At 40.5% G+C, this 10736-nt stretch overlaps 1 protein-coding gene across 3 annotated transcripts in view; it reads left to right on the forward strand.

Moving 5' to 3' along the window:
- Nucleotides 1–10013, forward strand: part of LOC133797530 (protein CHROMATIN REMODELING 25) — a 13362-nt gene extending 3349 nt beyond the window's left edge. Inside the window, exons 9-21 of one of the 3 annotated variants that reach the window (XM_062235466.1) lie at nt 1–35; nt 6139–6213; nt 6309–6395; nt 6631–6722; nt 6806–6938; nt 7452–7550; nt 7656–7769; nt 7917–8000; nt 8100–8177; nt 8254–8312; nt 8920–9094; nt 9185–9283; nt 9460–10013. The exon at nt 1–35 is cut by the window's left edge and continues 16 nt beyond it. In XM_062235466.1, coding sequence (XP_062091450.1) covers nt 1–35; nt 6139–6213; nt 6309–6395; nt 6631–6722; nt 6806–6938; nt 7452–7550; nt 7656–7769; nt 7917–8000; nt 8100–8177; nt 8254–8312; nt 8920–9094; nt 9185–9283; nt 9460–9831 — 1502 coding nt within the window. In that variant the 3' untranslated portion in view covers nt 9832–10013. Of the gene's footprint in view, nt 36–6138; nt 6214–6308; nt 6396–6630; nt 6723–6805; nt 6939–7430; nt 7551–7655; nt 7770–7916; nt 8001–8099; nt 8178–8253; nt 8313–8919; nt 9095–9184; nt 9284–9459 lie in introns of all 3 variants that reach the window. The other 2 variants (XM_062235459.1, XM_062235475.1) reach the window with 2 other exon arrangements.
- The last annotated feature ends 723 nt before the right edge of the window (nt 10014–10736 follow it).

Below are 10736 nucleotides of genomic sequence, written 5' to 3' on the forward strand. Positions count from 1 at the left end.
CAAATGCACTATTATCAAACCACTTGCCACCAAAGGTATAAAACTGATCTTGCTCTGCATGTCTGTCATTGACAAGGTTAATCAGATTTATGTAGAAGAGTGGAATTGTGGAGTTTAACTTCTAATGTGAAGTTGTAATTTGCAATTATTTATTTTCAAGCAACTTTTTAGCTGAAATCTGTGTCCTCAACCGAAGTTAAGAGCATGACTAAAAAATTCACCTCCCGTTATTTTTTTACTTGTAATTTTTCTGTAGCAAATGGAAATTTGATACAAACATAAAGTAGATGAATATGTATAAAGTTGATAACTAGATGAAAACAGCTTAGCAAGTTTCACGCATGAACACACACACATTAGTTCAGTAAATATTGATAGAATTAAGCGTAACCACTTGGGTGTCTGAAGTTCATTCAACTATTTAGTTGTCATGTAAGTAGGTCTGCTAAAGTCTCACACGCTAGTAACTTCGGTTCACTTAGTTCTGATATGATTATGATCAAGTGTTACCAGAATTAAAATTTATGATCAAGCTTTATGATAGGAATTTCCTGTCAATTGAATCAAATCCAGCAGCAAACTAACAGAACAAGAGCAAACAGTGGCAAAAATGGGAAGATTGTATTAGGGGGACCTGGGTTGTTCAAGAGCCCAGCCTCTCCAGTACAGATTACACTATTTTCCTGGTTAATTCTCTTAACCAACTATTTATTTATACTAGCCTATATTGGCTTACTGTGTACCCCATCCCACTGAAAATTAGCTAACATAACTAACTGTAAGTACCCCCACAGACCGAATACACTACTGTCCTCCCCACACTAAGCCCTTGTAGGCTTCCTAGAGTAAACAAACATCAATGGAGGCCTATCAATACTGCCTCCTAAAAGCTTCACCTTGTCCTCAAGGTGAAAGTTGGGAAACTGCTCTTGAATCACGTTAAAATCTTCCCACGTAGCATCACAATCGGGCAGGTTCTTCCACTTAATGAGAGCTTGAGGGTGTTCTTTCTGTGTTCCTGGGCGAATCTCTAGCACTTCTTGAGGCTCCAAGAGCCATTCCAACTCAGCTGTTAAGGCTGGGGACAATGCCGAAGCTTGCTGTCCTTGTCCCAAAGCTGGGCGAAGGAGGGAAACGTGAAATACTGGGTGTATGGTAGCTTCCGGGGGCAATTAGAGACGATAAGCAGCAGCTCCCACACGAGCTGTGATTGGAAAAGGGCCAAAAATTCTAGGTGAAAGCTTCTCATTCAACCGCTTGGCCAATGTGCGCTGCCGATATGGTCTGAGCTTGACATAGACTAAATCGCTGACCTGGTAGTTTACGTCACGCCGCTTTTTGTTAGCCTGATATTTCATCTTCTGTTGGGCCCGATGAAGATTCTGCTTCAACAATACCAAAATATCATCTCGCTGCTGAAGAAACTGCTCCACAGCAGAGACTTTCGTACCAAACTGCTCAAACCGTAGTAGTGGAGGAGGGTCCCTGTGATAAACAGCCCGAAACGGTGTCATACCAGCCGCCGTATGAAATGAAGTGTTATACCAATATTCCGCCCAAGCCAACCATTTCATCCATTGCTTCGATTTGGAGCTCACAAAACATCGAAGATATGTCTCCAAACAACGATTGACCACTTCCGTTTGCCCATCGGACTCAGGGTGATAAGCTGTACTTTGCTTCAAAGCTGTCCCTTGCAGACGAAACAACTCCTTCCAAAACAAACTCAGAAATAATTTTTCGCGATCTGAAACTATGGAACGTGGAATACCGTGCAACTTTACCACGTCCCGCACAAAAACAGTTGCCACAGTGACTGCTGAAAACGGATGCTTTAAAGGAATAAAGTGCCCATACTTACTTAATCTGTCCACCACGACGAAAATAGTATCAAACCCATTAGAAACCGGCAGTCCCTCCATGAAATCCATAGAAATGTCGTCCCAAATCTGGTCTGGAATTGGTAAAGGCTGTAATAAACCAGCGGGAGATTGTGCTAAATACTTGTTTTGCTGGCAAACTGTGCATTCAGCCACAAAACGCTGAACATTCCTGCGTATTCCACGCCAATACAAGTCGGCTGACACCTGCTGAAATGTCTTGAAAACTCCGGAATGACCTCCCATCTTACTCCCATGATATTCCTGCAACAATATGGGAATAAAGGGTGATGAAGAAGGAATAACCAGCCGACCACGGAACTTCAAACACCCTTGAACCAATGAATACCCGCCCCCATGTTGACCCAAAGACAGCTCCTTCATAATCTTGGTCAAAAAAGGATCAGTCGCTACGTGTGCTTGGAGATCCGGAATAGAAATGACGTTAGGGACTGAAATAGCTGCCAGGAATGCATCGCAATGGACCCGTGAAAGAGCATCAGCCGCCTTGTTCTCCAATCCAGGTTTGTAAATAATATCAAAGTCATAACCCAACAACTTTGTAAGCCATTTTTGATGTTCCAAAGCAACCAGCCGCTGTTCCAAGAGATGTTTTAAACTTTTATGATCTGTGCGCACCACAAATTTACGTCCCAACAAGTAGGGGCGCCATTTTTGAACAGCCAAAACAATCGCCATAAGTTCCCTCTCATAAACGGACTTCATGCGTGCTCGCGGAGCCAAAACTTGGCTGAAAAATGCAACTGGCTGGCTGTTTTGCATGAGGACAGCCCCTAAACCCACTCCGGAAGCATCCGCTTTTACCACGAAAGGTGCTGAAAAATTAGGAAGTGCTAGCACGGGAACCGAACACATCGCTTGCTTAAGTTGCTCAAAAGCTGTCTGTGCTTCGCTAGACCAATTGAAGGCATCTTTGCGCAATTGATCGGTAAGAGGTTTGGCTATGCTCCCATACCCACGAACAAACTTGCGATAATAGCCCGTTAAACCCAAAAAACCACGTAGTCCCTTGAGAGTTCTCGGTATTGGCCAATCTCGCATGGCCTCCAACTTGCTAGGATCGGCCGATACCCGATACACCTTGGGCTGAAATGATGTGCCCAAGGTATTCCACCTTCATTTGACCGAAAGAACACTTCTTATGATTCGCATAAAGCTGATTTTGATGGAGGCGCTCCAAAACCAACGTTAAATGAGTGACATGGTCCGCCAAGGAGCTACTATAAATGAGGATATCATAAAAAAAAACCAGCACGAATTTCCTCAAAAAATCCCGAAAAACTTCGTTCATTAGCGCTTGAAATGTGGCTGGAGCGTTAGTGAGGCCAAAAGGCATCACAAGAAATTCATAGTGTCCCTCGTGTGTTCTAAAAGCTGTCTTTGCAACGTCCTCTTCCTTAATGCGAATTTGATGATAACCCGACTTCAAGTCCAACTTCGAAAAAATGCGAGCTCCATGGAGCTCATCTAACAGCTCATCAATGACTGGAATTGGGAATTTATCAGCCACCGTTTCGCGGTTCACTGCTCGGTAGTCAACACAAAAGCGCCAGCTGCCATCCTTCTTCTTAACAAGGAGCACCGGACTCGAAAATGGGCTGGTGCTTAGCCTAATAATCCCTGCTTTCAACATTTCAGACACTAGCCTTTCTATCTCAGCCTTCTGTACTTGAGCATAACGGTATGGGCGCACCGAGATGGGTCCCGAACCCGTTCGAAGTGTGATTTGATGTTCACGGCTGCGCGTTGGCGGTAATCCTTCTGGCATCATAAAAACTGGCTGAAATCTGCTAAAAACCTCAGTTAGCTCAGCTGGAATACCTCGCTGTTCCACTGCAATGTCCGCTGCCATGTTGCCGAAATGAACCCAAAATCCTTGTGCCTCCTTCTCTACTGACAATAGCATAGCCTTGAGGGATATGGGTGATTTGCACAAACTCGGATCGCCCTGTAAAGTGATCCAAACGCCCGCCATCTCAAACTTCATCACCATGGTGCGCCAATTAACCTGCATATTACTGAGAGTTTCCAGCCACTTTATGCCCAAAATTACATCCGCACCGCCCAATTCTAATGGCAAAAAATCCGTCACAACACGTAATGCCCCTAAGTCCAGCTCCACTTGTGAGCAAATCCCCTCCGTTCTAACCTTGCCGCCAGTACCCAATAGGACGCCGTAACACGTAGTGGCTGTAATCGGAATGCTCGATGCTAGAACAATATCCATAGAGATGAAATTGTGCGTTGCGCCGCTGTCGATTAGCACAGTTACTTGTTGGTTTCCAATGCGTCCCGCGAGCTTCATTGTATGGGCAGAAGTGATACCCACTAAGGAATTCAATGATAACGTCGTGAGGTTCTCTTCTGTAACCACGGTTTCTCCCGAATCCGGCGAAGGGAGTGGAGAATCTTCAACTGCCTGGGTTGCATCTTCATCCAACACCAACATGACCTGAATCGATTTCTGCTCATACTCATGTCCCTTGAAAAATTTCTTGTCGCAACGGAAACAAATACCCCTCGCCTTCTTGTCGTGATATTCTGCTTCAGTAAGCCGCCGGAAGGACGCTGGTTTTGGTGGTTGAGCTCCATTTGGCCGAAATGCACTGGTCTGGCTCGAGAAACACGAAGGTGGAACGTGCAGAGGTGCCGGAGTCGGTCGATTCGTGATGGAAACGCCTGGGGTGCGATGGGCCATACTAGGGTTCAGACTTCCTTTGGGCAGCATGGGCCTGAACGTTGGGCCCGATTGAAGTAGTTGGTGCCCCTCTTCAACACGTTGGGCCGTGTCCATGAGCTGGCCCAGTCCGATCGGCTGCAAGATGTGCAAGGCGGCTTTGATGTCGTCTTTCAGACCCCGAACAAAGCTACCCTCTAAGATATGTTCAGGGATATCGGAGATTCTCGCGGCCAATCCTTCCCACCGGACTCGATAATCCTTCACGGTGGTCGTCTGAACAATCGAAAGCAATTCTTCAGAAAGGGAACCCACTGGAGATGCGCGAAAACGGAGGAGAATCAGTTTTTTTAAAGTGGCCCAAGAGTTGATTGGTCGCCTCTGGTTCTCCCATTGGAACCAGGTAAGAGCGTCGCTGTCCAATCCGACGATGGCGGTCTCCAACATTGCAGGTTCTGGTAATCGGGCAAGGAGGAAATATCGCTCTGCTCTTTGAATCCAGCCGTCGGGATTATCTCCAGAAAAAAGTGGAAGTTCTAGTCGAGGGGGGCGAAAATCCTGGCCATAGTTTTGAGCGGAGCAATCTGGATCGAAGGGAGCTACTGGCGGCGCCGTGCAGGTTGGAGGTGGCTGTTGAATTGGTGATGCGGTGGAGAAACCCGGTGCCGGTACTGGTGAGGTGTTCCCATCGAGTGGCCGACGATTCCGATTGGCGCTGGCTGCGACACCGTCCGTGGTCGCTCTCCCTGAAGCTTGTAGTAGCTGAGCTAAATGAGTAACAATGAAGTCCATCTTCTTCTCTATCTCCGGCAGTCGTTGCACTTCTGATTTCAGGAAATCGATCTCCTGCGGCAGCTGGTGAAATTCCGATCGCACTTCCGTCAAATTCCGATTAAACTCTGTCTGTAGTGCCTCCAATTTCTCATCAAATATTTCCATCAGTACTTGCGGTTTCGGGCCCATCAGGACGATTGCTCTGATACCACGTTGATAGGAATTTCCTGTCAATTGAATCAAATCCAACAGCAAATTAACAGAACAAGAGCAAACAGTGGCAAAAATGGGAAGATTGTATTAGGGGGACCTGGGTTGTTCAAGTGCCCAGCCTCTCCAGTACAGATTACACTATTTTCCTGGTTAATTCTCTTAACCAACTGTTTATTTATACTAGCCTATATTGGCTTACTGTGTACCCCATCCCACTGAAAATTAGCTAACATAACTAACTGTAAGTACCCCCACAGACCGAATACACTACTGTCCTCCCCACACTAAGCCCTTGTAGGCTTCCTAGAGTAAACAAACATCAATGGAGGCCTATCACTTTACTAGAACTAAAATTTTGGTGGCTGATGTTAATTAGGCGATCTACTTCTGTTATTCAAGTATGTCAACCTTGCTGGCTTGCTCTTTAGTTAGTTTGACATAAAATGCAATTAGCAACATCACCCCCCGCCCCTCCTTCTCTCTCTCTCTTTCGTGCTGATTGCATATGAGTTAGTCTTACAAAAATTAAAATTTATGAATTTATTTTACTTATGGAAGTTTTCTCCTGCACAGATAATTGAAGTTGTTTGTTGCAAGTTGACTCCTCTTCAGTCAGAATTATATAACCATTTTATACATTCCAAAAATGTATGTTCTTTTTTACCTATTAAGTCAGCGTTTGGAACTTTATAATAACATTGTCTGACAAGTTGAGGTTGCTATCTGATTGTCCTCATAAACAGGTTAAACGGGCAATTTCTGAAGAATTAAAGCAAGCAAAGATTTTAGCTTTTATAACAGCACTCAAGAAGCTTTGCAATCACCCTAAGGTGAGGTCCCTTTTTTAGACATAGGTTTTAGATGCCTCTTTTGTTCCAGTTATATCCAAATCCAATGTGGAATTGCAGATCACGTAGCTATGAATTAATTTGCAATTCTATCAATGTCTTCTTCTATAACTTCTGCTCATTTGGTATTCTAGTTCAATACTTTCAGGTTGAAAGTTATACTCAAGTTGCACGCTATTTTCTAGCTTCATCTCACATACGATACCGTATCTTGTAGCTCATCTATGATACTGTTAAAAGTGGGAGTTCAGGAACTTCAGGTTTTGAGGACTGTATGCGTTTTTTTCCTCCTGAGATGTTTTCTGGAAGGTAAGCATTCATTTCTTTTTAAGCATATAGTTAGCTATATTATCTTGAATAATTTTAATAATTTTTTGTCCCACATTCAATAGATCTGGATCATGGACTGGTGGGGATGGGGCTTGGGTCGAACTGTCTGGAAAAATGCACGTCTTAGCTAGGTTACTGGCTCACTTGTGTCAAAAAACAGATGATCGGATTGTCCTTGTTTCAAACTATACTCAGGTAATTTGCGCGTGGTTCTTGCCGTTCGTAAGAATTACAATAATTTATTAAGATTTTGCAATTTCTTTATTATCCTTATCACCATTCTATTATTAATAGCATTACAAGAATCCCACCCCCTCCCCCCAACAATGTAAAGTGGTTCTGTTAGCTGTTCTCACCTCAATAATTGTTAACTAGTTATGGATAAATGTATGGACTCTTGTTAGTGATTCAGTTAGTTTGAATCCTGTGATATCATGGTTGTTATGCATTCGTGCAAGAACAAGGATGAAAATGTGCTGTTTTGGCATGCCAAACTTTCTTATTTGCCATTGACCGCCAGTATGATGTCGCAAGAACAAATAAACAAAAAGGCTCTTATAACATGTGCTCTTTGAGTTTTACAATGTCATATGTCAATAATTCTTATTTCATAACGCATTCTTAGAAAAAAAAATCCTAATAGAGATGTTATAATTTGTTTAAATTTACGTAACTGTGATCCATCAGACACTAGACCTTTTTGCTCAGTTGTGTCGCGAAAGAAGATATCCATATTTGAGACTTGACGGATCCACATCCATCAGCAAAAGACAAAAGCTAGTAAATCGTTTTAATGACCCATCAAAGGTGTGTCACTTTATAGTTTCAAAGCTTGTTAGGATACTCTTTTTTTGGGTCTCGTCTATTTCTCTGGCCTTGTCTGTGGACTAACCAGTCTTCCTCCACCTGCAGGATGAATTTGTGTTTCTCTTAAGCAGTAAGGCTGGTGGTTGTGGTCTCAATTTGATTGGTGGAAATCGACTTGTTTTGTTTGATCCTGATTGGAATCCTGCCAATGACAAACAAGTAATTGTCTTTTTGTTATTTTAGTAGAAATTGCAACTGGTCACTGATTTATTAAAACAGGCATTGCTCCATGTAATAAATGCTTATTTACTCACCTTTTGTTTCTGTAATCAGTTAGCTTTTTTTTCCTTTTCAATTTATTTATAGGCTGCTGCTAGAGTCTGGAGAGATGGACAAAAGAAGAGAGTGTACATTTATAGATTTTTGACCACAGGGACAATTGAAGAGAAGGTTTAATGTGGCAGTGATTCAGTAATCAATATTTTTTGTTTCTCCAGATTTATGGAATAGCATGCTATCCACTTTTACTTAAGCATTATTACTCCATAGGTATATCAGCGTCAGATGTCAAAAGAAGGGCTCCAAAAAGTTATCCAACAGGAGCAAACGGATAGCCTTACAACACAGGTTCGAATCGTGTTTCTTTTATGTTTTTATAATGATGTTTACTTTTTCATTGTATATGAGCAATATCCAATTTCAGGGGAATTTGCTTTCCATAGAAGATCTACGTGATCTGTTCAGCTTCCATGAAAATGTGAGGTAAGGCTTTTTCCCCTCCCTAACCTCCCAACAGATGTTAAATGCTGTACTATAATATCATTGGCAATTTTATTGCTTCATTGTTAATCATTTGCTAAATTAACTAGTAGCATATTTCTAGTTTTTGTGCAGCTATATTGTTTCCTTTTCTTGTCCTACGGACCAAGAGGCTATTGTTTTTTTGTTTCTCGATTCTTTGTTGTATATGGCCTAAATTGTATTATGGTTCTTTCCTCCATCTTCAGTTGATCAATCTTTTGGACTTTATGGTTCTTTACGATGTATATTATACCTTCTGTCTCCCATGACTACTATTTTTTTGCCATTCAATTTGCTGACACAGACTGATAGAAGGAACAAGAAAGGAACATGCCTATCATATTGTAAAAAAATACAATATGATTCATATTAACGTGATCAGAGAAACATATAGTGAACTTGTAGAAAAAACAATTAAAAAATAACTCAACTGCTAGTGATAAATATAATGTGTTTGAAAGGAGCAAGGACCTTGGCTACAACAATTTATTTGAATGGTCTTACAACATGGAAATTTTCTTCCACCCAATTTTAATGTCTTAATGTCTTCATTCTATCATATCCATAGGTCTGAAATTCATGAAAAGATGAACTGCATCCGTTGCCAAAGTGATGATGATAGGCCTGAAATAGAGAACAAATTAATGAACAGAAGCTGTGAGTCTGATCAAGACAGCTCTGATATTGGCGGATTTGCAGAAATTGCTGGATGCTTAGAAAAGTTAAAGAGCTCAGAGAAACAGGTAGGTGACATTTGGTTGATTAAGACCTGATAGTTTCTAATCACCATGCAATGTCAAAGTACATATTTTATTTTGAGGAACCTTTTTCAGGTAGGGACACCTCTAGAAGAAGACTTGGGTAGTTGGGGGCATCATTTTTACCCAACAACAGTTCCCGATGCTATTTTCCAAGCTTCAGCTGGCGATGAGGTTTAACAAACTTATTTTATTTCATCCTTTGTTTTTGGCATTAGTTTCAATTTTCGTTATCTTACCAAGAACTACGCTTCTGTCAAAAATAAAGAATGTTTATTCTTCCCGGAACTAAGTAGCGTAAAAGAACAATACTGAATACTTGTATTTTATTTCTATGTTGCTGCATACAGGTGTCATTTGTTTTTACGAACCAAATTGATGGGAAACTTGTGCCTATTGAGTCAATGGCACGCCCAAATATGCAAGGAGCTGAAAGAAATGAGAACCATCTCAACAAATTAAATGGAAATCTGAACCAGAAAACTAGGGTGTTGCCTCAACGTAGGAAACTGGCGGAATCTGTTGTTTCCAATCAAAATTTTAAAAGGAGCACCACATCTACCTTCTACAAGCCTTTGCCCAAGGCAAATGTAGAATGTGTAACAAGTATTTTAAGTTCAGTAGAACACCCAGTAGTAAGGCCTCAACCCTCTATTGGATATCAATTACCTCACAAAATATTGCCTCCGAATACTTTGGAACATGATGATGACTTTGCCTAAATTTTCCAGTTGCACTTCTGGTTATCATCATCTTTGTTGTTGTTTTCATTACTTTAATCTGCTTTGCCTGTAGTCTGATATCTATGAGATGAAGAATAGTCTAGCAGACAATGTATACATAACAAATAAATAAATATATAAAAGAAAATAATGATATGCTTAGGTCGTTTTCACTTAATAAATTATTTACTCCATTTATATATATATTTTCCTTCATTTGCGTGGTTGCAATTTGCATGCTATAATACGGAAACAGCGCAAATTTTCAACTTTTTTAAAAAATAAAATAAAAATAATATTAATAGCGAAACTATTTATCGGTATGAAGTTTAGAATTATTATTCTGCACAATCTTCTATATAGTATTTGATGTAGAGAAAGCATGAATTGATTATAGAGTAGAAACAGTGTATTTGACTTGAGAGATAACAATTCACAACGGAGTTTAAGCAAGTATAATTTTTATTTTTATTTTTCATTGGTTTGCTTATTTTACTATTATAATTTCTTAACATTTCATGTGAAGGTAGTAAAGCGACTTATGGGTGATAACTTAGGCTGCATTCATTGTCTCTATGTCTATATGATTAGTAGATCTATTGATGAAGTTATTAACATGATTTTTTAGAGTTGTTTAATTTAGTTAGTGGTTCCATTTTAATATTATATATATTTTTTGTTATGGATGTATAATAGGTTACCCTCTTACCCATTTTGTTAATATGTAAACTACGAAATATTTTTAGTGGTTGTAATTGTACTTTGTTTTTCGTGTTTTCATGGTGTAATTATAATCGATTTAACTATTTTTTAATATATATACTCGCACTCTAAATTTTTAAAGACGCTTTTGTTTAATGTAGAATTACAAGCTGATTATAGATTGGCTAGAGAATGGTAAGATA

This window comes from Humulus lupulus, chromosome 1 (genome assembly GCF_963169125.1).
Source record: "Humulus lupulus chromosome 1, drHumLupu1.1, whole genome shotgun sequence".
Lineage (NCBI taxonomy): Eukaryota > Viridiplantae > Streptophyta > Magnoliopsida > Rosales > Cannabaceae > Humulus > Humulus lupulus.